A 27,392-nucleotide genomic window follows, 5' to 3' on the forward strand; every position below is an offset into this window, starting at 1 on the left:
CTGTTTATAATAAGGTGAATTGAATGGATAAAGTATATCTATGGAATAGGTAAGTAGATAGACAAATAGTTGGCACCCACAGGGATATACATACCATCATAAGGGAAGCACACAAATAAACACCGCCAAATATGTCTGAATTAAATTCCATATTAAAGGAAATGAATGCTTCTTTGGAGACAGTTTCTGAATCCATTGAAATTCTACATAACAACTATTTACAAGATCATGAGGAAACTGAGCAAGAAGGAGGTAACAACACCGATGATACATTGCACTCATACCTTAAACTAAATAAGAATGAAAAAGTTTCTTTACTATCGTTGAAGAATGATTCCATGCTATCTTATATAAATTCGTTACTTTTAATCGTGGGTAATAAATTAAAGACCAGGAAAGGAAACAACGATGACGATGTTGCGTTCTATGACCTAAGAGATAAGACTATTGAGAACCGTGTTGTTGTGGAACGGGGTATTAAACCATTAGAAAAAAAATTGTCTTACCAATTGGATAAATTAATTAGAGCTTATTATAAAGCTGAAAAGGAATTTAAAGATGCAGAAAACCGTGCTATAGAGAAGTCAGCCCTACATGACAAAAAGGAGTCTACGAATAGTGATGATGATGACGATAGTGGTAGTGAAGAAGATGAAGATGAGGAAATGGCATACAGACCTAATACTACAGGATTAACGAAAACCAGTTCCAAAGAAAAAGCGGCAAGTAGAGCAAAAGAACAAGAGGAGGGAGAAGGAGAAGGAGAAGGAGACGGCACAGAAGGTGCTGATGAAAATGAATCTGGTATTTATAGACCTCCAAAGATTAATGCCATGTTGCCACCTACTCAACAATCATCACATTTCGAAGATAAATTCATAGTTAAAGAACATAAGAATCGTAGTAATCATTCCCGAATGCAAGCTATGGAAGAATATTTGAAAGATCAAACAGATCAACCAGATTGGGAATCATCCATTGGTGCTAATATTGTTAATCACGGTAAGGGAGGTATTAAATCATCTAGAGCCTCTGAAAAGGAAAGAAAGGTTACTAGTTATGAAGAAGATAATTTTACAAGATTAAATAATTTGGGTACAAGTAAAATTGAGAAAAAGAAACAAAAGCAAAGAGAAAGAATGGCCAAGGTTAATATTATCGGTGGTGAAGATTTCAGTATATTTAATTCAAAGAGGAAAATGGAAGATAGTACGTCGAGACGTGGTAATAAAAAGAGTCGTAGTGCATGGGATAGAGCAAAGAGAAGACTATAGATTTATAACTTATATAGTATCAAGTTTTCATAAGTTTTTCTTGATTTTTTCTTAATTTTGAAGCAGCAGTAGACTGTGTTACTCTTGAATGTTCCGAACTATATAATTCCTTAGTGTTAGACTTAGATTTTCTGACATAGAATGATTACTATTGACTGTGTCGTTTACATATTTAGTGGGCGCTTATTTTGAAAAATAATTTCGCTTCTACGTATACATATACAGATATTACACTATCACTATCACTATCACTATTCAATTTGGAATTTTTGAACTGAAATCTCGATTCATTTGGATAATACTTCTCTTGGATATCAAATAATGGAGTAATTATTTTTGCTGATTATTTCTACGGACTGAACGGACTAATAAGCTTAAATTTCATGAAGACTATATGAAAACAAGATTATGATTAATGAATACGTATCACGTAAAGTCAGTTTAAAGGATATTAATGGATGTCTTATATGTCAAAAACCTACGACGACAGTATTATATAACAAATCTGGTCCAGATTGGTTCTACACATGTGATATCCACTTGCAAGATAATCCTGAATTTGTTAAACCAATATATGGGAAAGATTACGAGACCAAGACCAATCGTCTGAAATCAGTTCAACAAGAATTGCATAGGATTCAGAAAAATAATGATCCATCATCATGGGATGGATGGGTAGGTAAACTATTCATTAAGAAGAACAAAAACCAGAGTCCGGACAAGGACAAGGACAAGGACAAGGACGAGAATAAGGATGGTGATAATAATAATAATAAGGTGGGAAATGAATCTACAGGGAATAGATCTGACATGCTACAACGAGAATACCAAACGTTACTAGATGAATTAACCCATTTAAAACAGAACAACAGAAAGTATCAATTGGATAATTCACTTTATGAGAATCGAGTACAAAGAAGGATTAGAACTCAAAGGATAAAGGAAACTTATACTGCCACAAATCCCGAAGAGTTGGCACAACGACTGGCCACTTTCCCTAACGTTCCGACAGACAAACCCTAAGCAACGCAGCTAAACCCTAGGGTTGAACATCACTTTACACGACAATATTTTTAAAAGAAAAATGTTATATATGGCTATTTATTATGATTTATAGTACTGTAAAATATAGTAAATAATAAAAGTATAACGCTTAATTGATGATTCACTTCCTTCATCGGTACAATATATATTATAACAGACGCACAAAAGAGTTGGTTAACAAACTGTCTGATGTTCCGATAAAAGTAACATTAACAATCATTTGAATTGAATTGGATAAAATAAATAACCGTTCTTTGTTTATTTTTTTATTATATCATTTTTTAATATACACATTTCTTTCTGTTAAGGGTACCTTCCATTATTATACCAAAATATACTGTTAGTACAAATTTGAATATTTGGAAACAACCAATCCTGAAACAGTGCAACACTTCAACTTTCATTCATATTTTGCAATTAATATCTTCCTTCCTTCCTTCCTTCCTTCCCTCTTACTACCCAAATATTAGACTACATTCCTTTTCTAATACTATCAATTATAGCTTAATCACAAAATGTCAACACCAAATATACATGGCCATGAAGAGTTAGATATTCCTCCTGATCTTCAATTAGAACTTTCTCTGAGTGAAAATAATTCAGACTGTTCTTTAAAGAAAATGATAAATACTACGACTACTAATGATAATATCCATTGTATAAATACTGATAATAACACTAATACTACACATTCAAATAATAATAAAAGCGCAACAATAATACCAAGAATTTCTTCGCTTCATAGTAATAAAAATTTAGAGAAAAACTCCATCGCATCATCTTCTGCTGAATCATTAAATATTCTACTAGAACGGCAAAGAGTAAGACAATTGAATCATCCACAACATCAAAGCCATATCAAAGCACCTGCATCCTCCTTAATATATAATAATAATAATAATGGTAATAATAACACTTCGAATAATGATCGTGGATTCTCATCCTTTAATAGTAAATTCGCTACATTAGATAATGATTTAGCGACCGTTCGCCCTCAAGTCAAAGAAACAAACCGAATATCATTAACATATGACCCTATTTCAAAAAGGAAAGTATTAAACACATATGAAATTATAAGAGAATTAGGTCATGGACAACATGGGAAAGTGAAATTAGCAAGAGATTTAATTACAAATAATCTCGTCGCAATAAAGATTGTAGATAGACATGAAAAATTAAGTTTCTCTAAGAGATTTAAGTCATCATTCTCATCATCTTCATCACCATCTTCTCATAAAAAAAATAAAAAGGATGAAAAAATTAAGAGAGAAATTGCAATCATGAAAAAATTACATCATAAACATGTAGTGAAATTGATTGAAGTATTAGATGATTCAAATTCAAGGAAAATTTATTTGGTATTGGAATATTGTTCTAATGGAGAAATTAAAGGTTGTCCTAAAGACGTATTGGAAACAGAAGCTAGAGGACCCCCTTTACTAAGTTTCCAATCAACAAGAGAAATTATACGGGGTGTTATACTAGGATTGGAATATTTACATTATCAAGGGATTATACATAGAGACATTAAACCAGCGAATTTATTGGTTGATCAAAATGGCACAGTTAAAATATCTGATTTCGGTGTCTCTTTAGCATTAAGAACAACATCAACATCTACTCATTCAAGTGGTTCATCAAATGGTTCCACACTGCCGACTTCGACAAATAGTTCATTTGTATCTAATAATAACAACAACACCATGAATACTAATAACAATAGTAGTATACCGAACAGTGAAGATGAATCTATAGACGAAGTTGAACTAGCCAAGACAGCTGGGACACCTGCCTTTTTCGCTCCAGAAATTTGTTTGGGAGAAGATGCTTTCACCAAATTCAATTTCCAAAAAAATGATTTATTCAAAGGTTCATCCATATCATTTATGATTGATATTTGGGCTTTAGGGATCACAATGTATTGTTTATTATTTGGTATGTTACCATTCATTTCTGAATATGAATTGGATTTATTTGAAAAAATTATTAATGATCCATTAAAATTCCCATCATTTGAAGAACTTTCTTCAAATAATGTTTCATTCATATCATGCGGACAAGAATATGAATTAGCTAAAGATGTATTAAATAGATTACTAGAGAAAAATCCATCTAAGAGAATAACAATACCAGAATTGAAAAAACATCCATTTATATGTTGGGATTTTGATCACGCCTCTGAATCTCATGATCAATCTTTTATTACTTCTAAAATTCAAGAAAAGGATATGTTTCAATCTGATCAAAAAAACTTATTTGAAAAAATCTCAATTTCAAAACATGAACTTAAAAATGCTGTATCTGGTGTAGGTAAGAAAATCAAAGAATCAATTTTGAAAAGTATACCATTAAAAAAGAGAGATGGCACGTCAACAACTTCTGTTACCACGGAACCAAGTTCTAATGATTTAGAAGGATATGCCACTAATAATAACAGTGATCTTAGCGTTATAGTCAGCGAAGGTTCTGTAGTGACTGATATTAACGAAATGACTAAAAGTAAGAAATTGAAATCACCACCACAAGCTCCACCACTTCTAGGATCATCTAATGATGATAAAACTTGTTCTACCAATAATGATACAGAATTCACAAATGAATTTTCAACCGATTATACTGACCATAACATTAATGCTAGTAGTAATAACTCATCACATACACTACCATACAAGCAAGATATCGCAAACACTTTACAAGATTATGATACCAAACATGAATCAAATAACGTAGTAAATCTCCCGATCAACTCATCGTTTGCTTCCTTAGACAGTTTCTATATAGATAATTATGCAATGTCCAAAATTGGTATGAATTCAGATTTTTCACCAGCAGGTACGCCTAGGATCGAAGATAATAATGGCCCACATAGTAATTATGCCCTAGCATCAAAACATTCTACTGTATCAATCAATACCTCATCATCAAACCTTGATTTTTACAACTTAGGAATACCGTCAAGAAGAACAGAGGTATTGTCTCAAAGACCAAGTTCAAGAAATTCCCCCAATTTATCAAGATCTCAATTTTCATTTTCTAAAAGAGTATCTCCATCTGTTTTGGATTCAAGAAATTCTGCAAGATCTAATTCAAGAACTAGGTCTAGGTCAAAGTCAGGTTCTAAACCATCCTTATCCCCTGGAAGTCATATGCGTCTTAGTCAAACTTTTACACCTTTTTCAGTATCAAATAAAGAAAATTCGAAATCTAAATCTAAATCTAAATCTAAATCGACATCCAATTCAAAACTCACACAGAAATCTAATCCATCTTCTCTGAAATCATCTCCAACTCCACCAAAGTTTCAAGAATCTCCAAAAAGATTATATAGCCTATCGCCTCCAATATTATATTCACAATATAATTCAAATGATCAAGTCCCTAATAAATTATCGGTGAAAAAGGGTAATTTTAATTTCCATGACGGACATGAGATGAAGTCAGGTTGTAGTGAACGATCAAATTCAATTTCTAACTCTGATAATTCATATGCTGGATCATCATCTACATCATCATATTCAATAGATGGTTCTATAAGTGAAACTGATTCATTACCGTTTGAGTTTGGATATGACTCCGAGAATGGGAGTGTCTTATCATTACATGATCTACCTAATATCAACGAAGTACATACATATTTAAAAACACATCGTGCTTCTTCTCTAACTTCATCGTCATCGTCATCTGGATCATCTGAATCGAATGATAACGTTAACGATTCAGGAACCAGTGAGGAGGAAGAGTTATATTTGAATTTAGGAAATAATAGTACATCAAGAAGAGGACAAAGACCATCTGAATCTCCTGTCGCCACTGCGACAGCTCTAAATCACAATTCAGCAAATAATAATAACTATCGATATGGCAATACTTCAACTTACCTTCATGAAGGTGGAGGCCACAGTGAAACTACTATTTCATTTTCAAGAGATACAGATAGAGAAACGCTACGAGATAATACATCACTGAAATTGGATAACTCCAGTAATTCATTAGTTGATGGGAGAAATTTACGATTATATCAAAATTCACCGAAGGCAACTCTATCATTACAAACAGGTAGAGATCACTTCGATAATAGTAATGCAACGGATAACATGACCGGAAACGATAATCAACGAATGGCCCAATCAAGAAATTTATTAAAAGCTGTTCTTGATTCGACGAAGAATGAAAGGCGAAGAAGTTCAGTTGCTTGCATTACGCAAGATTGTGAAGGAGAAAGAGAAAATCATGAAGCATATGAGCCAAAACAACCTCTAAGGATTGGAAGATCACCATTCATTAAACAGTTAAATCTTGAAGATGATAAAGTTAGATCTCACTCCGTACCACTGCATAAAAAATGAAGAAAAAATAAGGTAATACTAATGCATGTATATTCGTATATGAAGTTAGTTGAAGTTTATAGAATAACGTTAATATATGATTTTTTCGGGATCGATCGATCCTGGTGTAAATCGGGATTTACAGCGATGTAGTCATGATGAGGTATATCCTATTTACTTCGTTTTGAAGAAGAGAACAGGCCACTGGAAACAAAACAGAAACAAAGAAGAAGTTACGTAACGAATTACTTTTGTTGCCACTAGCAACTTTATAGTTTTACCTTAAAACTGCTGCAGTTTAACGTCTTATAGGTTACATATTTGAACGTATGGATTGAAGTTACGTAATATAATTCTACCAGAGGCAAGTTCTTCACCAATTAATCCTGCCGAAAGTCTCTTGACTTCGATTATAAGTTTATAAATATGTAGATTAATAAAATAAAACAAGTGAAAGTATTCATCGTTCACAGTAGTCCTGCCACATAAAGTATAATTCTATATTTGGAAAGTAATCAATCACATCAATCAATGGCAAAGTCTATCACAACAAATATAATCAGGAAAATGCTAATTACCAAAACATATATGCAACAAAATGCTTGAAAATGAAATAATCATGGACCTCAATGGGACAGCCACTTCATTTTTGATCGCTTAGTAGATTCATTTATGCAATATTCCATCATTTATCTTTTTTTGCTCTTTCTTGAATTTATGTACATGCCCTATTGGCTTTGCTGTTGTCAGCCTCACTTTATATGACAAGTAACCTAGGCAAACTTTCGTACTCTTGAAAAAGAGAAAGATTTCTCATTAGCTAGAGAACAATTTGATATTGAACCATCGTTGGATTCCACTGTAGATTTTATCCATTTCAATTTATGGTGTCTTTTATTTCCTTGACTACTAATTCGAAATTCTTCTACAAAGTGATATTTTGATGTAGTTCTAGAAACATGTAATTGTCCGAAGTTGTAATCGAAACCTAAAGTCCATGAACACAAATGACTATCTTTAGGTTTTCTCTCTTTATAAAAATGTTTAACCACTTGTGAAGGCTCATCTGTAGTAAGTAATCTCAGACATGTACCGTCTTCATAAAATCTAAAATATCTGTAGTAGGTTATCATATGGACAGGGTTCAATAATGAAGAGGAACCTTCTGCATTAGATCCGTACCTTAAATAATTCACAACACTAATGTAAACACCTTCAAATTTTACAAAGGGTCTTTTTCGAAGCATCATCATTACATCATCGCCCCAAATATCTTTTTCAACTTCTTGCAAATTACTCATACCATTCAATTCCATTGCAATATTATCATATGTTTGCTTGGAATAAATAAAATTGGCAAATGTTTGATAAGGTAACAGATCGTGAAAGCAAAGTTTATTGAGATGTGAACATGTCAATGATAAATTATACCAAGATTCACCCGACATGAGAACGACATGATGAATAATTTTCAATAATAAATCATTGGGCAACATTTCCAAAAGCCAACATGGCAAAATGTTCTTTTCTCTTTCTTGTTTTTCATCATCTTCATCAATAGCGTCTGATTTATCATTATTATCGTCAATTAATTTCAGTGCTTCAAGTTTCTTTTGCAATTCCCATTCTACATGTAGTTTCTTTCTATATATCTTCTCCACATTCTCATCTATCTTTAATGCCTTTCTATAATAATTTATGGCATCAGACATAGATCCATCCTTTTCTTTAAGAACTCCTTGTTCCCATATTTCGATGGCCCCTGAGACATCGTTTATTCTAGTTTCGTCAGTTGTTGTGCTGGAAACTGAGTACTTGGAATCATCAGCAGTTGAAGACATTGTTCATTTATAAATAGTCATGAGAAGAGTGATATTTGTTCGCTTTCTTTACTTGTTGTAAGGTTAGTCTTTGGATATATTGGTTTATTTCACAGTGTTAGTTCTTTTTATGCCTATTTAGGCTATAAAACTGAACGCTATAAACTCAAAACTCTGTCAGTAATAAGAGACACGATGACAGTGGAAAAACAAACATAAATGTTCCATTGGAAGAAATATAAAGTATTAAGTTACTAGATATGAGATAGATATGAATGTTGTCATTATTACATTAATTAAAGATATACCTTATGATATATGATATGTGTATAAGTACCAAATTATCTATTCCTAGTTTTATAGATATTTTATGTTATGCTATGTTTCCAGAAACCGAGTTGTCTTTGTCCATTGGACCACCAATTAAAGTATCAATCTCATTCAACAATGTAAAGTCAAAGTTATATTCTAATGAGAAATCAGTACCATAAGATAAAGACCCTAATAAATCTATTGGTTCTACAATGGGTTCATTACTCATGTGATTATTAGAGAACGCCATATTATATTGCATACCGACATTAGTAGCGCTGTGGCCATTCATAGCATTATGATTTATTTGAGTTAATGGAAGAGTTGAAGATTCTCTTTCATATCCAACACTATCATTGTTACTACTACTAATGATACCATCACTACCGGATTTACTGGTAGTATTTGCATCATTAACGGATAGATTTTCAATAAATTTTTTAGCTAAATCATGGTTTAATGTTGGGTCCTTTAAGAAATTGAGAAATTGAGTGTAGTATTTATTTTCAATCAATTTACTATTTACCATACATTGAATGGATAAAAGTGTCAAATAAACGATGTAAATATTACATTTTTCTAAAGTTTTAAAATTCATCAGCCAAATCTCCAAGATATAATGTAACTCTTCAATATATTGTTCAATTAATTCTCTACTTTCTCTAATTTCATCAATGAATGGTTTGTTATATGATATCAAGACAATATAATAATGTAACCAAATATAAGTCGTAGATGGATTAAATTGCTTCATTTCCTTTAAATTAGATAAAGACCAACGTAAATCAAGAGGCAAAGTTTTCCTCCAATTTTTCATTTCTTTATTAAATCGATTAAGAAATTCACTTTTCTGTCTAAACGATTCACTTTGAACAAATATTTTCCCTGCAAACACTTCAGTAATTCTTGATAATACAATCAATTTTTTCAAAGGGTTTGAGGTAGTGGACACAGCATTTTGATCATAAATATAATCTTCTAAACCATTTTCAATATTGGGCAATTCATCAGTTTCTGGGATGGTAGAATTTGATAATCTTAACGTTGTGGATCTACCGAAGAGAATTGAAATTAAATGATCTGCAATGTAACAACCCCAATAAATTCTACTTCTAACTTTGATATCAAGCATGGTTAATTCATCTTCATATACGTGAGTCCATGCTTTTGGGTTCAAATGTAACCCAATTTCATGAGCAATTCTAAATGCTAACCCTGATAAATACCAAGCCATTGGATTTTCACCATTCCCAATATCATAAAAGGAAAGACATAATAAAGTTTGAATGATGGCTAATTTTGATGACGAAGTAGATGAATCCAAGTTATTATTCCTTTGTAAATGGAATATTTTCTCTAGGACGATTTTTTTGGAATGTTGATAATATGAAAATGAATTGGAGAATAATTTTGAATCAGTCTTGGAGTTCGATATCTTGGAGCCCAATGCAGCGATTGCGTATATTAGTTCTTCAGAACAATAATAATCCTTTGTGTTGTTGTCACCAAAGAATGCACTTAGAAATGTTTCTCTGTGAATGAACATGAAATGACCTGGGTATAACCATTTGAAAAATAATGAAAATGATCGAAGAATCAACGGATCTTGTGATAAATTTGATAGTGTAAGTTGGAGTTGAGATCGATGGTCATTATATGATTTGGCCTTGCTTATCGATAAGGAATTCGATGGGTATATACTGCTAGTCTTGGAAGCAGTTGGTTCGGAATCATCATTACTTATCGAGCTATCCGGTGAAGAAAGTGATACGGATGACGACCGCCTCATTGAGTACTCGACGGAGGATTCACCTATAATGTTATCCAGTGGTAAAGAATCTAAAATTTTTGTCTTTTCTTGATCATCTGAAGATGATTTTATTTTCTTTAAAGAAGATTCTAATAGGGCAATGTGACATTCTAATGCTTTAACGTAAGAATTGGAATATCTTGTTGTCCTCATATCCTTTTCTGCATAGACACAGGTAGTATCAAATTTGATACAATTTGAACATGGATTTATCATGTCACATTTCCTCCTTATCTTTCTACAATGTTGGCATGCTATCTTTCTTTGTGATTTTGTAGCGTTCTTGGTATCATTATTGGTTTTGCCCTTGGCCTTAGTAACTTTTCCATTGTTAATTTGAACATCTTTGGGTAGTAAATCACCTGCTGAATTTATGTTAGTCATTAGTATACTTGGGGTATGGGGACACTAATACCTTTGTAAGTCAGATGAACTCTTGTTCGTCCTGTCTTTGGATGGTGCTTGTTGAAGTCATCTCTATATATTCTTCTTCTACTTTAATAATTCTCAGAGCATCGAACAGAACAAATCGCCGTAACGCACACAACGTAACGTTAATTAGATATAGAAGATATAGAAGATGATACTCAATATATCCTTCAATAAGCAAACAGTTAATCAAAAAGAAACTGGGCGGTAACTGAGGAGTACATACAACCAATTATTCAAACAAAGAAAGGATACCATGGATGATACCGCAAGCATTGTAACAGCAGATAACAGTACTATATATTCAACGCCTATTGGGACCACTTCGCAGATAAATCTAGACAGTCTCACTCAAGAACTAGAAGTAGAAGGAGAAGAAGAGGATTACGAATGTGCTGAAGAGGAAACTGAAAGTGACATTGAAACTATAGATTACAACGCAGCATTAGTAGATGCTCAACGTCAATGGGAGCAATCTTTGGACCAATTGAACAAAGTATTCAACTGGATATTGTTACCCATGATAGGTAAAGTAATAGGCAGAAGGTCAGCAAGAGTAATATGGCAAAGAGTAATGAATACCATATGGAATTGAAGCTAGATAAAGTATCTACGTAATATATATATCAACTCTTTAGTAATATTCTCTATATTTTCGAGCATCCATCCAACATAAAACGGTGACTCAATTTGCAAAAACTGAAAAATTTCTATATAGAAAACAGACACCAACTCATTTACCAACAACAATTGTTACCAAGAACAGCCAGTGTTTCTACAAGTAACAAGCTATCGTGGTACTAGATAAATAACGCCATTAGAAAGTCATTTTCAAGAAACCTACAATGGTTGCTCCTTTAGTTAAAGTACCTATCCTAGGTAAAGAAACCATCCATGTCGGGTATAAGATCCATTCGCATATAGTGGAAACGATCTACAAACATTGTTCCTCATCCACATATGTGATCATAAATGATACAAATCTATCAAAAGTTTCATATTATAAATCTCTTTTAAATGAATTCCAATCATCGTTACCACAGGAATCACGTATTCTTACATACGAAGTTAGCCCCGGCGAAGCTAATAAATCAAGAGAAACAAAGGCGTCCATTGAAGATTATCTTTTAAAGCAAGGATGTACCCGTGACACAGTGATCATCGCCATTGGAGGTGGTGTCATCGGTGATATGATAGGGTTCGTTGCTGCCACTTTCATGAGAGGTGTCAGATTCATTCAAATCCCTACCTCGTTATTGGCAATGGTAGATTCATCCATTGGTGGGAAAACAGCTGTAGATACTCCATTAGGGAAAAATTTCATCGGTGCATTTTGGCAGCCAGAGTTTGTCCTTGTAGATATCATGTGGTTAAGTTCTTTACCTAGAAGAGAATTCATTAATGGGATGGCTGAAGTTATTAAAACTGCAGCCATTTGGAATGCTGAAGAATTTACCAGACTGGAAGATAACGCTATTAAGTTCTTAGAAGTGGTTAATAACGGGGACAGTGATGAAAGTACTGCCATTGAAACTATCTTAAATCATGTTTATAAATTGGTTTTGGAAAGTATTAAAGTCAAAGCTGAAGTGGTATCTTCTGATGAAAGAGAATCAGGTTTAAGAAACTTACTGAATTTTGGACATTCAATTGGCCATGCCTATGAAGCTATCTTAACCCCACAAGCTTTACATGGTGAATGTGTCTCGATTGGTATGATCAAAGAGGCTGAATTGTCTCGTTATTTAGGTATCTTGTCACCAACACAAGTAGCTCGTCTTTCCAAGATATTATCGGCCTACGGTCTTCCAATTGCTCCAGAAGAAAAGTGGTTTAAAGATCTAACATTAAATAAGGAAACTCCACTGAATGTTTTGCTAGATAAAATGAGTATTGACAAGAAAAATGCAGGCTCCAAAAAGAAAGTTGTCTTACTGGAAGCCATTGGGAAATGTTACGGTACTTCAGCACATTTCGTTACAGATGAAGATTTAAGATTTATCTTGACTGATGAAACCTTAGTTTACCCGTTCACTGTTAATGAGACCAATACAAATGAAAAATTCATCACGCCACCTGGTTCAAAATCTATTTCAAATCGTGCTCTAATATTAGCTGCACTAGGTAAAGGGCAATGTAAAATTAGGAACTTGCTACATTCTGATGACACAAAATATATGTTATCTGCTATTCAAGATTTAAATGCTGCCACGATCACTTCGGAGGATAATGGTGAAACAATTGTCATAGAAGGACATGGTGGTGAAGCCTTGTCTGCTTGTCCAAACGAATTATATCTAGGTAATGCAGGTACTGCCTCCAGATTCTTAACTTCGGTGGCTGCTTTAGTAAATTCTACCCCTACTAAGGATCACGTTATTTTGACTGGTAATGCTAGAATGCAACAAAGGCCAATTGGCCCCTTAGTAGATTCTTTACGTATCAATGGTATTAAAATCGATTATGTAAAATCTGAAGGTTGCTTACCAATCAAAGTCGACACTTCATCTGTCTTCCAAGGTGGCAGAATTGAATTGGCAGCAACTGTTTCATCGCAATATGTATCATCCATCTTAATGTGTGCTCCTTATGCTCAAGAACCAGTTACATTATCACTTGTTGGAGGTAAACCAATATCTATATTATATGTTGATATGACCATTAAAATGATGGAAAAGTTTGGAGTTAATGTTATAAAATCAAAAACGGAACCATATACTTACCATATTTCAAAGGGGACTTACGTTAATCCAAAGGAATACGTGATAGAAAGTGATGCTTCTAGTGCAACTTATCCATTAGCATTTGCTGCAATGACTGGTACTACAGTTACTGTTTCAAATATCGGTTACGAATCATTACAAGGTGATGCAAAATTCGCACCATTAGTCTTAGGACCAATGGGTTGTACAGTTAAACAAACTGCTACATCTACAACTGTTACTGGTCCAAAAGTTGGATCTTTAAAACCATTAAAACACGTCGATATGGAACCTATGACTGATGCATTCCTAACTGCATGTGTCGTTGCTGCTATTGCTCACGATGATGGTGACTCTAAATCTGAAAACATAACAACAATTGAAGGTATTGCTAACCAACGTGTTAAAGAATGTAATAGAATTTTAGCTATGGCTACTGAATTAGAGAAATTCGGCGTAAGAACAAAGGAATTACCCGATGGTATTCAAGTTTATGGTCTAAACTCATTAAAAGATTTACAATGTCCTGCAGCCCAAGGTATTCATTCTTACGATGATCATCGTGTTGCCATGAGTTTTTCATTGTTAGCTGGAATGGTATCCACTGCTCCAAATGGTGTAAGAATTCAAGAAAGACATTGTACAGCAAAAACATGGCCAGGTTGGTGGGACGTTCTTCATACCAAGTTAGGAGCTAAATTAGACGGATGCGAACCCACAAAAGGCTCCACAATAACAAATAATAGTAATAATGTCAGAAAAAGTGTTGTTATTATCGGTATGAGAGCTGCTGGGAAAACTACTATAAGTAAATGGTGTGCTACAACGCTTGGTTATAAATGGGTTGATCTTGATGATTTATTTGAAGAACAATATGCAGATGGCTCTATTAAAGATTTTGTCGCCAAATTTGGTTGGGAGAAATTCCGTTCCGAAGAAACAAGAATCTTTAAAGAAGTTATTGAACAATATGGGGATAAAGGTTATGTTTTCTCTACAGGTGGTGGTATTGTTGAAAATGCTGAATCTAGAGTTCATTTGAAGAAATTTGTGTCACAAGGTGGTATAGTCATGCATTTACATAGAGATATTGAAGAAACTATCGTTTTCTTGAAATCTGATCCTACTAGACCTGCATTTGTTGAAGAAATTAGAGAGGTTTGGGAAAGAAGAGAAAAATGGTATAAAGATTGTTCTAATTACACATTCTTCGCTCCACATTGTTCTACAGAAGTCGAATTCCAAAATCTGAGAAGAGCATTTGGCAAGTTTATTTTATTTATTTCAGGGTTAAAACAAACTGTAATTCCAACTAAAAGATCTGCATTTGTTTGTCTAACATTTGAAGATTTAGCAGAGCATGACACGAAACTAACTCCTATTACTTATGGTTGTGATGCTGTTGAAGTCAGAGTGGATCATTTAGCTAATTATGATCCTGATTATGTCAATAGACAGTTATCAATTTTACGTACATCTACAGATAGTCTTCCTATCATATTTACAATTCGTACCAAGAAACAAGGTGGTAATTTCCCAGATGAAGAATACGAAGCCATCGAAGAGTTATACAAGACAGCATTAAAATCTGGGGTAGAATATATTGATTTAGAATTAACATTACCTACATCTATCCAATATAATGTCTTAAATAATAAGAGATTTACTAAGATAATTGGATCTCACCATGATTTTGCTGCTGCATACCCATGGGGTGATGCTGAATGGGAAAATAGATACATCCAAGCATTAGCCTTAGACGTTGACATCATTAAATTTGTAGGTACAGCTACTAAATTTGAAGATAATCTAGTACTTGAAAAATTCAGAGACGCACATAAAGAAAAACCGTTGATCGCTATAAATATGACTGAATGTGGTAAGATTTCTCGTGTATTAAATACAGTATTGACCCCAATCACTTCTCATTTGTTACCAAGTGCATCAGCTCCAGGTCAATTGACATTAAAGCAAATCAATGAAATTTATACATCAATGGGTGGGTTATCTTCCAAGGAATTTTTCGTAGTCGGTACACCAATTGGTCATTCAAGATCCCCAATTTTGCATAATACAGGCTATGAACTGTTAGGCTTACCATACAACTTTGATAAATATGAAACGGACTCTGCTGAAGTTATCTCTAAAGAATTATTAGAAGGTAAACCTAACCTAGGTGGGTTAGCAGTCACCATTCCATTAAAACTAGACATAATTAAATATATGAGTGAATTAACTGATGCTGCCAAAGCTATTGGTGCTGTCAATACTGTTATTCCCTTAGGTAATAAAACTTTCAGAGGTGATAATACTGATTGGCTAGGTATTAAAAATTCCTTAGTGAGTAACGGAGTTCCAGAATCTGTTAAAGGTACAGCTGGATTAATCATTGGTGCCGGTGGTACCTCAAGGGCAGCCGTTTTCGCCTTACACAAAATGGGGTGTTCCAAGATTTTCATGATTAATAGAACGACTCCTAAATTAGAGGAGTTGAAAGAAAGCTTCCCAACGGAATTCAATATTGTTGTCGTCAATTCTATTGAACAAGCTGAACAAGCTAAAGAACCCGTAGGAATTGCTGTCAGTTGCGTTCCAGCAGACAAACCGTTGGATCCTACATTATTAAGTAAATTAGAAAGATTTTTGACTAAGGGTTTGAATGCTGGTTTCCCACCAACTCTTTTAGATGCTGCTTACAAACCTGCAGTGACGCCAATTATGAGATTGGCAAAGGATAAATATGAATGGCAAGTGGTTCCAGGAGCTCAAATGTTAGTTCATCAAGGTGTTGCTCAATTTGAGAAATGGACTGGATTTAAAGCTCCATATAAGGCCATTTTCCAAGCAGTTACTACTGACTAAAATCGTGGAATGGAGCAATAAGCGAAGCAAAGAAAAACGAGAAAAAACGACATTTATTTATTATGTACATTTATGATAATTTTTCTGTATACCATTTTATTACTATACGCAAGAAATATAAATTAATTTCCATTAATTCATTCATTTAAATGGCTTTAACTGGCATTTTTGGTTTTTTTAATGGATTTCTTCGGAAATAAGAAAAGTGACATTCGTTTACAGCTTGAAGGAAAATGTAAACGAAGAAGTAAGCTCGAGAACTCTGACAGAAATACGACAAGTCATATATAATACCGAATTTGTTATTATACCTAGTTATTCGACTGATAACATTGAGGGTTTATAAATAGGTTTAGCTTGTCTTGTACTCTTATGAATGTCGTGCATTAATAAAATCTCGAGATATTTAGTGAAAAAGCAAACTGGAACTCATCATGCACAATGGGAAAGTAGTAGACGATAGAAAAGTTATCGTAATAACTGGAACAAACAGTAATTTGGGTTTAAATATTGCTTATCGATTCATTGACACATCAGACAAAGAGACAAGATTGACATTCGTGGTTACCTCTAGGACGTTACCTCGTGTCAAGGAAGCTATCAATTTAATTAAGGCATATACTCATAAATCTAAAAGAACTGGTATAGTGGATTATGATTATTTCTTAGTTGATTTTACCAATATGGTTAGTGTCTTGAATGCGTACTATGAATTAACTAAAACTTATGATGCTATTCATTATTTCTTTGTCAATGCAGCTCAAGGCGTATATGACGGTATAGATTGGGTCGGTGCAATGAAGGAAGTAATAGCTAACCCACTAGAGGCAGTAACTAATCCTACGTACAAGATGCAAAAGGTTGGAGTCAAATCTAAGGATAATATGGGCCTTGTTTTTCAAGCTAATGTATTTGGTCCATATTATCTCCTTCACAAATTATTACCACTATTATCAGCTGGAAATGGTACAATTATTTGGATCTCGAGCATTATGTCAGGCCCTAAATATTTGTCATTACAAGATATTGAGTTATTAAGGACTGATTCGTCGTATGAAGGTTCCAAAAGATTAGTTGATCTACTTCATTTAGCCACTTATAAAGAACTAAAGTCAATGGGGATCCATCAGTATATTGTTCAACCTGGAATTTTTACAAGTCATTCATTTTTCAAATACTTGAATGTTTTTACATTTTATGGTATGCTATTATTGTTTTATATTGCTAGAATATTTTTAGGATCTAAGTGGCATAATATTAGTGGTTATAAAGCTGCAAACGCTCCTATTTATGTCGCTTTGGAGATGGATAAATCCAATTACGAAGGCGAAGAGCTGAAATATGGTTCTGCCACTACAAGATCAGGGAAAGAGTATATTAAAGCTCAAGAAATTATTCCAATTGGATCAAGTGATGTATATGATTATATTAAATTAAAGGAGAAAGAATGGGATGAAAAATTAAAGGGTCAAATTACAAATACAAGAATCCCTATGTAAAAATGGTCTTTTTAGCTTTATGATTAGAAAAAGGGATTTTGCGAAGTAGAAATATACACTAGGATAAAAACATACTTGTATATTTATGAAAAGAGAGAAACTAAAAGTTACGGCTTATATTAATAATTTTGTTGTCATCTTTTTTATTTACTATTAATAATACATAGTTTGATTGTCAATTTTTCTCTTATTTGAGTGAAAGTAAATATATTTAAATAGTAGTAATTTTTATACAAACATTGATTGTTTAAGGGATTGTTTAGTCAATTGACTTCAGTTCTTTTGAATAGACATTAATGAGGCAACGAATGTTAAGATTAACCTTGCACGAACTTCATTGATATCTTCAGGTACTAACCAAATCAACGCACCTAACTTTCTTGCAATTGAGATAGCTAATCTTGCATTAGCGTATCTTTCCTCTTCATTGTTACCTGGGGCAACCAGATCATAATTGACATAACCTGGAGCAATACCATTTAATACGTCCAATAAGAAGTGAGCATTTGAAAGAGATGGATCTTTGAATGAACGAATTGTAGAACTTCTACCGCCTTTTGCAACTTGATCTTGAGCCCATTTTAAGATTTGAGAATCACTCATATCTCTACCTGTGGATGATAAATGTTTCATTGTATTTGTAATATTTCTACGCATTAGTTGCCATACTAAACCTAATGTTAATAATTTATTACCATCTAATATATCAGAGCCTTCAATTCCCACTAGTGAAAATCCATTATGTTTACCCAATTCCACAGCATAATTAGTATTCTCTAAGGCTTTAAATCTTGAAAGTTCAACGCCAGAAGTTGGTTTTTTATTAACATGTTTGAAATCAACAGTATTTGGCATAACTTTATTATAAGCTTGCATTAAGATCAACCCATCTTTCAAATCTTCGAATAATGAAACTACAGGTGGGTCAACATCTAATGAATTCAACCATAAAGTGAAGACTCTTGCTTCTCTTTCACCTTCTGCATCGAATTCTTCAATCTCAGGTTGTTCTTCTTCTTCAATTGGTTCCAAACCTGGGTGAGTGTTAAATAAATGAGCTACGAAGGCCAAATTCAATTTTGGATTTCCTGCGACAAGAGCTCTTGGAGTTAAATATTTTCTACATTCTAATTTTTCCGCGTTGACTAAGATTTGTTCAGCTCTTTGTAACAGATCAGTAGTTTGTAATGGATCCTTCGAACATAATGTTGGTGCTAACTGATTTAACAAAATGGTATAATTTTCACCATCTGAGACGTCTTTGGAAAAATTAGTTACACGTCTACCCCAATTAGCTTGTTTCAAATGATAATTAAACCAACGTAATAAGATTTGTTCAGGTGGTAATCTTAAGAATTGTTCTAAAGTTTCATCATCTTCCAATAAACGATATAATTCAGGATGTAGTTTAATATCAATCTTACTTAAAAGACCTCTTCTAATGATTTGCCAAATTAAACCCAGGATTAAATGTTCTTTACCTTCAATAATATCTTCAGAGTGGACATTAACAACAACACATCCGATAGCCTTTGCTGAGTTAATAACTATATTAGCATTTTCACTTGCTTGGAAATTGTTCAATCTTTTATTGTTCTTAGGCATATTCAATACTCTTGTATCAATAGTATCTGGGACAGAATCATTAATTAATTTAGACAAAACCAACCCATCTTTACATTCATCAAATAATTGGAAAGTATCCTCAGGGAATGGTAACATATATCCGATATCTTCGTCACCTGCTAAGACCTGATTAATATGTTTAGTAAATTCCCTTCTCTCTTCCTCATTAATAGTATGAGTGGTCCCCGTAGTGGACCCGCCAACGATAATCCTTGCTCTTGCCCCTTCACCTTCATGTTTCAACCCCATAGGAGTAGGTTGTACAGGGATAGCATTTGCCGTAGAATTATCTACGCTGAAACTAGTTTGTGGTACAGGTTCAGATTTCGATTCTTTTAATTTAGCGATCAATTCCACATAATCATCCAATTCGACATGACCTGATGCATCTACGTTGACTCTTTTCAACGTTTCTCTGGCTTCATCGTAAGAGGCCTCACCGGTTTTTTGAACAGCTTCTAGAGCTTGTTGCTTCTCGACCCAACCTTTATCATCCAAATCGATGGATCTGAATCTTTCTATTGTGTTGAATAGATCTTCTTGGGATAAGATGGGGAATTTTCTTTGTAATTTCACGATATTCATGGTTTCTTTGGAAGTCTTTGGTGTATCAGTAAAGTGTGCGACTAAAAGAGGAGATCCCTATTATTCCTTATTTTCTTAGGTAAGTTCTTCTCACTATATACTAAGGAAGTGTCTTTTCGTGGTAATTATAGTGTTCTTGAGTAGATATAGCTAGATATGCATAGAGTAAAAAAAGAATTGTCCTTGAAAGCAATTCAGCTGAAAATATATACTTTTAAGTTACGTCTAGTTAGTGATAATAACGTTAAGTTAATAAACTTTCGATTGTTTGAAGTTCAGCCTCCTTAGTTATATTCCCACGCAGTGTGGTGTCGGGGTGTTGTATACTATAAAAAAGGCCTTTTCATTTCATATATAAATAGTGAAGAATATTATCAGAGAGTGTTGTTGTGTTGTCATGGTTTACATTAATGTGGGTATGGTTGTCTCTTCATCTTCTTCATATATCTCATGACATTGCCTTTTAATTTCATCTACTGTAATCTCTTGATTGAATGCGTCGCCAATGTCTACTTCTGTCCCGTCTTCTTGTGATTGCGACTGGGACTGAGATTGTAATTGCAATTCTTGGAACAATTCACATTCTCTTTTAAATATCTCTCCCAATTTCACTCTATGTGCACTGTCTATTGCAGACAACAGACCTGTATCGTCATTATCATCCCAGAAATCTCGAAGTGCTGTCTCCATGGAGGAGTTACCACGTTTACTGGGTAATAATGGTATGCAATTGAAAAGCCCATACAAGTGATTAGCATTACAGTTCGGTATTCTAGTAATCAAGCTTCCTGCAGGGTATTGGGCTTGATCATGGATCTCATCACCGTCTTCATCTCCACAATGTAACTGTAAATCTGGTTTATAAGAATCCTCCATAAAGAATGACGTCGATTCATTGGAATGTCCATTCTTATGGAAGATCAAGCAATGGATAGCCTTCTCAGATCGTAATAGATTGTTGATCTTATGTTCTTGTACCAAATCCTTATCAATAAATGGCCGATAATCGTATTTATATCCTTCTTCCTCTTCACGATGGCTACTATTAAGATGATCCTTATCATCCATTACATAATCTATGTCATCATTTCTTGTACCGTTACCATCATTACAGTCACTATGACTCACTAAATGATGCTCACTACTTGATAAATGATTCGCTGTGCTCCTAGTGGGTCGTCTCAGCGGTGTATTAAAAACATCAGTTGCATTATTATCATTTTTATGATTATGGAAATGTATAGCACCCTGTCGTTGTGGTGTCCCCCATAATGAAGATGGATTATTTGACAGAGATTGGAACGCTCCATTATTATTGACATTATTATTATTATTATTATTTGCCTCGTCTTCTATCATGATTATGTTTTTGTCAGCTGTATTTTCGTTCTTTTCAAAGGTGCTTATTATTGATGTACCGAAACAGAGTTATAAAGTTGGATGCAATGATAGAACCTGTGGTAAAATAACCTAAAGGGTATGTACTGGCTCTGGTTACGGATAGAAGTCTCAACACTGGAAAATAATGTGCCACCACTACTTTATCTGGATGTCAGTGCTCTGTATACTATGCTATCCAGTTTCTTATAATTACGTATGATATTTTCTTTTGTGTATATATAATTTATAGCGAAACATATACGAAGATTTCTTCTATTGGGCATTGACAGCAAAAAGTGGTAAGTAAAAGACACCTTTAGAGTATTCAGACAGTATGCAATGGGAATATTGATAGGAGATTTGAAATAGCAAAATCACTAAAAATATAAAGGATATATCTTCCTTACTATGAATTGCAAAGGCCCGTTGTACCATAACTTGGTATCAATGGTATATTTTACCGACCCTTACATATGCTGAAATATATATATCTATAATAAACCACTTAATGTTAACTTTTCTAAGAATGGTGATAGGTCATCTTTACGAATCTCAATAATTGAACTTTCAAAATTATCTATCTTAACTTTAGCACCTGTCTCTGCTGTAATTTGTTGAAATGCCATACTAAAGTTGTTTAAAATTGGTTTTCTCGTATTAATAGTATCCAATCCCCTTGGGTACCTTGGTGACAGACCAGCAACAAGATAAGTGTCTGTTGATTCATCCAAACTTGCCAAAACCATCGGTAATAATTGTTTGTCTTCAGATTCTGCACAACATTCTATTAACCAATTACCTAATCGTAGTAATGTCAATGGGTTCCTATACAATTCTAGATCAGGACCATCTTGTAATACACATAATCTATATATTCGAAGATGTTTAATCAATTTTTTCTCCAAAATGATAACACTTGTATTGAAAACAGATTTTTGTAACATTTGTGCATGTTGAATACCACGATTTAATAATTCAAATTTACGATCATCTAACGCATCCCAACTTAACCAGAAATTAGAAACCCATTGACGTCTTGTCAAATTTAATAATTGTGATACATTACCATCATTATCTTGTATATCTTCTTCATCTAATGGAACATCATAATTTGCATTATTACTTGATGATACTACTCTACCATCTTTAAGGATGGACCCGCCCATCTCTAATAATGCTGTTAATGCTTCGACAAATTCACTCGCACTAATACTACCTCTATAACCAAATGTTCTGACAAATCCGTCTCTTACAATATCTTGTAATCCATATCGATCTAAATTCTTATCAAAAATGATTCCTAATTCTCTTTTAATGGAATGATCCATATAAAGCCATGATTCTTGAGCTGTCGTTAAGGGGATCCCCATTCTTGCAAACATTTTATGTAATCTTTTCCTCCCATTTTCATTCCAAAGTGACAATTTGGCATTGACATAATTGGAATAATAAAAACTATCATATAATGACGAATGTCTTAGTAAGAATAAATAATAATCGGGTTGTACTTCTAATGATAAAGTGTCTGGTGTCTTTGTGGAGATCATACTATTATTACTCGGTGATAATCTTTTCACTTCATCTTGCAATAATGGGAATAATCGATTATAAACTTGAGAATATGCTGTATCTAACGACGTGGCTCCCAGTATGGTTAACCATAAGTTCTGTATATTTGTTTCACCAATGGATGATAATAAGGAATATATTTGTGTGGAAATGGAATTTACTATTGTAGAACCATTGGAGTAATATTCTTCTAAGAATCGTTCATAAGTATTGATATCTTTCCTTCTTTGTATAATTAATTTTTTCCTTGGATTATTATTATTTGAAGATGATTTTTTTCGTTTCTTTGAGTCGATATTGCTTTCTTCGTCTTCATCTTCATCAGTTTGGTCTTGTTCTTCGTCATCGTCATCGTCATCGTCATCGTCTTCGTCATCGTCAGAAAGTCCATCATCTTCACTGTCATTTTCTCTTTCTTCTTCTAATTTAACTAATTTGAAATATGCCTCTTTTTCATGTTGTAAATTATTTTCCACAGTACCATCATCAAAACAATGAATAATATCGGATCCAAATAAATTATCTAAATTCCACGGCCTATGAGCATCTAATACATAAATCAATCTTTCACTATTATTATTATTATTATTATTATTATTATTATCAGGCGTGTTATTATTATCAGTCGTGTTATTATTATCCAGATTTAAAAATGCTTCTAAGTCAACAACAGCACCGAATCCAACCAATATAACACTATTTATATTGATATCTAATTGTGAATATAGTTTTTTCAATTCAGAATATCCAAAAACTGGGACAATTTGTAATTGAACTAATTCTTTCTTAAATAAATTTGATAGCATCTTAGTGGCACACATGGAATCGATATTTAAACAGGAAACAAATATGACTAACTGACATGATGAATGACTTGATGATGATTTTAATATGTTATAATATGCTTGTTTTAATTGATCAACTTTATAATACATGGTATAAATTGTTTTGGTATATTCATGGGAACTTCGGAGAAAAAAGAAGTTAATGGATGCAATAACGATAATATGGATATGAATGCGGTCTCCTGTGATGCTTATGTGACCAACTATTTTTGGATATATGTGTATTATTGCCCTTTGCAAGAATATATAACTATATATGTGAAATTTTTCATTTTTTGCAGTTGTAATGTATTGTTTTGATATTTTGAGAAACGCGTAAACCGTTTCACGCGTCTTCAAAGGTGTCTGACACTTTTCCAGAACAACAAACCTAAGTAAAGTAGATGTCAGGGACTTGAAGTTTGGGCTCTATTGAAGAAGATATACATTCAAGTAGTAACTTAAGTAAGGAGGGTTATGGCTGATATATCTGTTTGGGACTGAACTACATAAAAAAAATCCACTCTTTCCTCAACGATTTCTTTTGTCTGCAAAGACATGTGACCCAACGACATTTTTAAAACGATTTCAGGGATAGTGATTCATAATTATTAAAGCTTGGAGGAGAAATTGCATAATACTTTTAACAAGGTGAGCAGTATTGCTACAAGTAGTTTCAGGGTCTGCAAAACTTTTTTTTTACTTTAAAATATATAAGTAACTATTGGAGGTACCCTCATATGAATAGAATTCACCATTGCAGCCCAAAACGTCTGTGCTTGAATCAAGTTTTTTCTGATACTATTGGGTATTTATAGTTTAATATTATCATAGGAATATATATGTACGTGTATGTATAAGTAATACATAGTATGTATAGACAAGAGACGCAGAAAAATAAAGAATATGATGATTCAATTCGACATTTTTATTAGATAATTCAATTGTTGGCTCCCAATTAGTGGAAGAAAGGAAGATTCCATTGTCTTAATATTTATCTAGATCAGGCATCTTCAAAATTTCCTTCTTTTTATTTTGACTAAATTCTTGCAATTTTTTCAATACTTTTGAATCATTCCATTTTTTAGGTAATGGACTATAATCGAAGTTCTTAGTTGCCCAATAATAAATATCCCAATCCAATTCGTTTAACAATTCATCGTATTCTTTTAATTCTACCACGTCCATATCTTTCAAGTATTTAGCGGCAAATGCAGATAATAATAAATCAGTTTCCAAAATACCTCTTTTCCTTGATTGATAAATTAATCTGGAACGGGTCCTTTCTAATGGTTCGTTAGATCTATCAATTGGTGGGATTTTTATCCTTGATACTACATCATCTTCATCCTTGTTAGGTTTATTATTGTTGTTGTTATTGGTCGAATAGAATGAATAGCTTAGAACTCCGTTAAGCACCCTTGTTCTTGAAAAAATTACTGTGGCAGTAGAAGCACAACGTAAAAGGTTTCTAGTCAACATTATACCTGAAGCCTGCTGCTAGTTTTCTAATCGGTTCGTTCGTCTACCAATGACATTCTTACCTGTGTAATCTGTGTATATACATATGTGTACTCCCTTTAAAATTAAAACTTTGTTCCATCTGCCGCCTCTTTGTGTATAAAAAAGATTTTATTGGTAAAAAATGATTAGTCAAACAAGGAGAGAGAGAGAGAAAGAGAGAGAGAGAGAGAGAGAGAGAGAGTCATACGACTCAAAGATATAAGATGAACATATATCTACTTATATTTTTGTAATAGAAGGTATTAAACTTTTTTTATATCAAATACGATTTCTTTTCATTGACTAATATAGTATATATATTTAGCTATCTAGCCACGAATCATCTGAATGTAATGGGAATTGGAGAGCAATCCTCTTATCAACACTTGGCATCACATCAGTGATAGGAACATTCTTTTGGAAAACACATAATTTCAATAATGGGAAACAATTCCCACGTAAAAATCCAAGATTAATCAAAGTCACCAATATATTTTCTGTATCTGCCAAAGTCCCTGTATGAATACCATCATATATCGTTATTTTTTTCCCCATGCTATTATCAATACTCCCATTATCATCGCTTAGGTTTAAAGAAACCCATATGGCTCTATGTACCAATTCATACAATAATTTATTGGAACCTTCAGATATCACAAATTTAGAAATAACATTCTTTATTAAAAATCTGTAAGTTAATATTGGTAATTTTTCTAAAAGAATTAAATGCACATATTGCCTTCGTAAGAGTTTTTCATGTAATTTTAACCAACCATGTAACCCACTCATATTACCTGTCGTAATATTGTGGCAAAGTTTCTTGTATATATCTATTTGAGGATAATCTTTAATGTCATTGAAATTTGGACATTTACCAATGACAATACCAGCTGGTATAAGATATCGTAATATTCTATTAATATTCCGCTTCCAAACCAATCTATTCCCATTATCATCATCATTGCCTTGGAGGGAATTATTTATTGACATGGCCATTACATATGCTTTTTGTAATTGTGCATATGCATTACTCATTCTTGCATTCAAAAGATAATATCTACCTAAAAGATATCTATATTCAATTCGTTCTCTTATATTATAATCCTTGAAATGTTCTAACATACTCTTTGGCTTAAAATTATTGAAAATATTGGAACATAATTGTGGAGAATCTATTCTGAAATATAAATTGTTTAGTTTATTGACTAAATATAGTAGAATTTTTTGTTTCTCAGGAAGTGTTGCATCATATCGTTCACTATCATTACTACCATTACCACCACTGTTATCATTTCTATAAGTCTTAATACTATTGAATAATTTTGAAATGATTGATGATGTATGTGATAAGAATTGATATTTTCTTGTCCCTAAAATCATATAATTATTATCTAATTTAATGGCCAACGGTATAACTATTTCAGTTTGTTTCCGGAAAATAGGTACCAAGGGATCAATTGGATATGTATCATTTAATAAACAATTCGTTAAATTAGAATAAAATTCGAAAATTAAATCACAACTGGACCAAATGGACCATGGATCCACATTCTCACAATAATTTAAAAATGATGTAATCATAATATTGAACCTTGTCCATCGTTTATTACCTGAATTAAATTCCACTAATTCCTCTAATTGTTTCTTGGTGTACGATTTCGAAATCAATTCATTCTGTAATGATGCTACTTGGAACCCATTGAATTGTAAATCTAAACTTAAGATTGTATAATTCCCATTTTGAATATCTCTAAAGAATTGATTTAAATTATAATTACCGACCATATCTTTAAGGTAACGTTCTATACTATCAGGTTATAGTAAATGG

The 27,392-nt window shown here is 33.1% G+C and overlaps 13 protein-coding genes across 13 annotated transcripts; 6 read left to right on the forward strand and 7 right to left on the reverse strand.

Moving 5' to 3' along the window:
- Positions 1 to 131: 131 nt before the first annotated feature.
- On the forward strand, positions 132 to 1,274 carry LCP5 (small subunit rRNA maturation protein LCP5; the record flags this gene model as incomplete). The annotated part of the gene is made up of 1 exon (XM_003668478.1): positions 132 to 1,274. One exon carries the CDS (start codon positions 132 to 134, stop codon positions 1,272 to 1,274), a length of 1,143 nt encoding a protein of 380 aa, XP_003668526.1.
- A 408-nt stretch (positions 1,275 to 1,682) lies between these two features.
- On the forward strand, positions 1,683 to 2,297 carry VFA1 (Vfa1p; the record flags this gene model as incomplete). Its single annotated transcript, XM_003668479.1, has 1 exon — positions 1,683 to 2,297. The coding sequence occupies one exon, from the start codon at positions 1,683 to 1,685 to the stop codon at positions 2,295 to 2,297; it is 615 nt and encodes a 204-aa protein (XP_003668527.1).
- A 536-nt stretch (positions 2,298 to 2,833) lies between these two features.
- Positions 2,834 to 6,664, forward strand: SAK1 (serine/threonine protein kinase SAK1; the record flags this gene model as incomplete). Its single annotated transcript, XM_003668480.1, has 1 exon — positions 2,834 to 6,664. The coding sequence occupies one exon, from the start codon at positions 2,834 to 2,836 to the stop codon at positions 6,662 to 6,664; it is 3,831 nt and encodes a 1,276-aa protein (XP_003668528.1).
- A 752-nt stretch (positions 6,665 to 7,416) lies between these two features.
- On the reverse strand, positions 7,417 to 8,484 carry HRT3 (SCF ubiquitin ligase complex subunit HRT3; the record flags this gene model as incomplete). The annotated part of the gene is made up of 1 exon (XM_003668481.1): positions 7,417 to 8,484. The coding sequence occupies one exon, from the start codon at positions 8,482 to 8,484 to the stop codon at positions 7,417 to 7,419; it is 1,068 nt and encodes a 355-aa protein (XP_003668529.1).
- Positions 8,485 to 8,836: 352 nt separating this feature from the next.
- CHA4 (Cha4p) lies at positions 8,837 to 10,969 on the reverse strand (the record flags this gene model as incomplete). Its single annotated transcript, XM_003668482.1, has 1 exon — positions 8,837 to 10,969. One exon carries the CDS (start codon positions 10,967 to 10,969, stop codon positions 8,837 to 8,839), a length of 2,133 nt encoding a protein of 710 aa, XP_003668530.1.
- A 301-nt stretch (positions 10,970 to 11,270) lies between these two features.
- Positions 11,271 to 11,609, forward strand: MIM2 (Mim2p; the record flags this gene model as incomplete). Its single annotated transcript, XM_003668483.1, has 1 exon — positions 11,271 to 11,609. The coding sequence occupies one exon, from the start codon at positions 11,271 to 11,273 to the stop codon at positions 11,607 to 11,609; it is 339 nt and encodes a 112-aa protein (XP_003668531.1).
- Positions 11,610 to 11,859: 250 nt separating this feature from the next.
- On the forward strand, positions 11,860 to 16,578 carry NDAI0B02540 (uncharacterized protein; the record flags this gene model as incomplete). Its single annotated transcript, XM_003668484.1, has 1 exon — positions 11,860 to 16,578. One exon carries the CDS (start codon positions 11,860 to 11,862, stop codon positions 16,576 to 16,578), a length of 4,719 nt encoding a protein of 1,572 aa, XP_003668532.1.
- A 434-nt stretch (positions 16,579 to 17,012) lies between these two features.
- ERG27 (3-keto-steroid reductase) lies at positions 17,013 to 18,077 on the forward strand (the record flags this gene model as incomplete). Its single annotated transcript, XM_003668485.1, has 1 exon — positions 17,013 to 18,077. One exon carries the CDS (start codon positions 17,013 to 17,015, stop codon positions 18,075 to 18,077), a length of 1,065 nt encoding a protein of 354 aa, XP_003668533.1.
- Positions 18,078 to 18,350: 273 nt separating this feature from the next.
- On the reverse strand, positions 18,351 to 20,288 carry SAC6 (fimbrin; the record flags this gene model as incomplete). The annotated part of the gene is made up of 1 exon (XM_003668486.1): positions 18,351 to 20,288. One exon carries the CDS (start codon positions 20,286 to 20,288, stop codon positions 18,351 to 18,353), a length of 1,938 nt encoding a protein of 645 aa, XP_003668534.1.
- Positions 20,289 to 20,690: 402 nt separating this feature from the next.
- Positions 20,691 to 21,647, reverse strand: APC9 (anaphase promoting complex subunit 9; the record flags this gene model as incomplete). The annotated part of the gene is made up of 1 exon (XM_003668487.1): positions 20,691 to 21,647. One exon carries the CDS (start codon positions 21,645 to 21,647, stop codon positions 20,691 to 20,693), a length of 957 nt encoding a protein of 318 aa, XP_003668535.1.
- A 512-nt stretch (positions 21,648 to 22,159) lies between these two features.
- CDC45 (DNA replication initiation factor CDC45) lies at positions 22,160 to 24,172 on the reverse strand (the record flags this gene model as incomplete). Its single annotated transcript, XM_003668488.1, has 1 exon — positions 22,160 to 24,172. One exon carries the CDS (start codon positions 24,170 to 24,172, stop codon positions 22,160 to 22,162), a length of 2,013 nt encoding a protein of 670 aa, XP_003668536.1.
- Positions 24,173 to 25,048: 876 nt separating this feature from the next.
- Positions 25,049 to 25,543, reverse strand: SDH5 (succinate dehydrogenase assembly factor SDH5; the record flags this gene model as incomplete). Its single annotated transcript, XM_003668489.1, has 1 exon — positions 25,049 to 25,543. One exon carries the CDS (start codon positions 25,541 to 25,543, stop codon positions 25,049 to 25,051), a length of 495 nt encoding a protein of 164 aa, XP_003668537.1.
- A 342-nt stretch (positions 25,544 to 25,885) lies between these two features.
- Positions 25,886 to 27,349, reverse strand: THP1 (Thp1p; the record flags this gene model as incomplete). The annotated part of the gene is made up of 1 exon (XM_003668490.1): positions 25,886 to 27,349. One exon carries the CDS (start codon positions 27,347 to 27,349, stop codon positions 25,886 to 25,888), a length of 1,464 nt encoding a protein of 487 aa, XP_003668538.1.
- Between the last annotated feature and the right edge of the window lie 43 nt (positions 27,350 to 27,392).

Source organism: Naumovozyma dairenensis, chromosome 2 (assembly GCF_000227115.2).
Source record: "Naumovozyma dairenensis CBS 421 chromosome 2, complete genome".
Classification (NCBI taxonomy): domain Eukaryota; kingdom Fungi; phylum Ascomycota; class Saccharomycetes; order Saccharomycetales; family Saccharomycetaceae; genus Naumovozyma; species Naumovozyma dairenensis.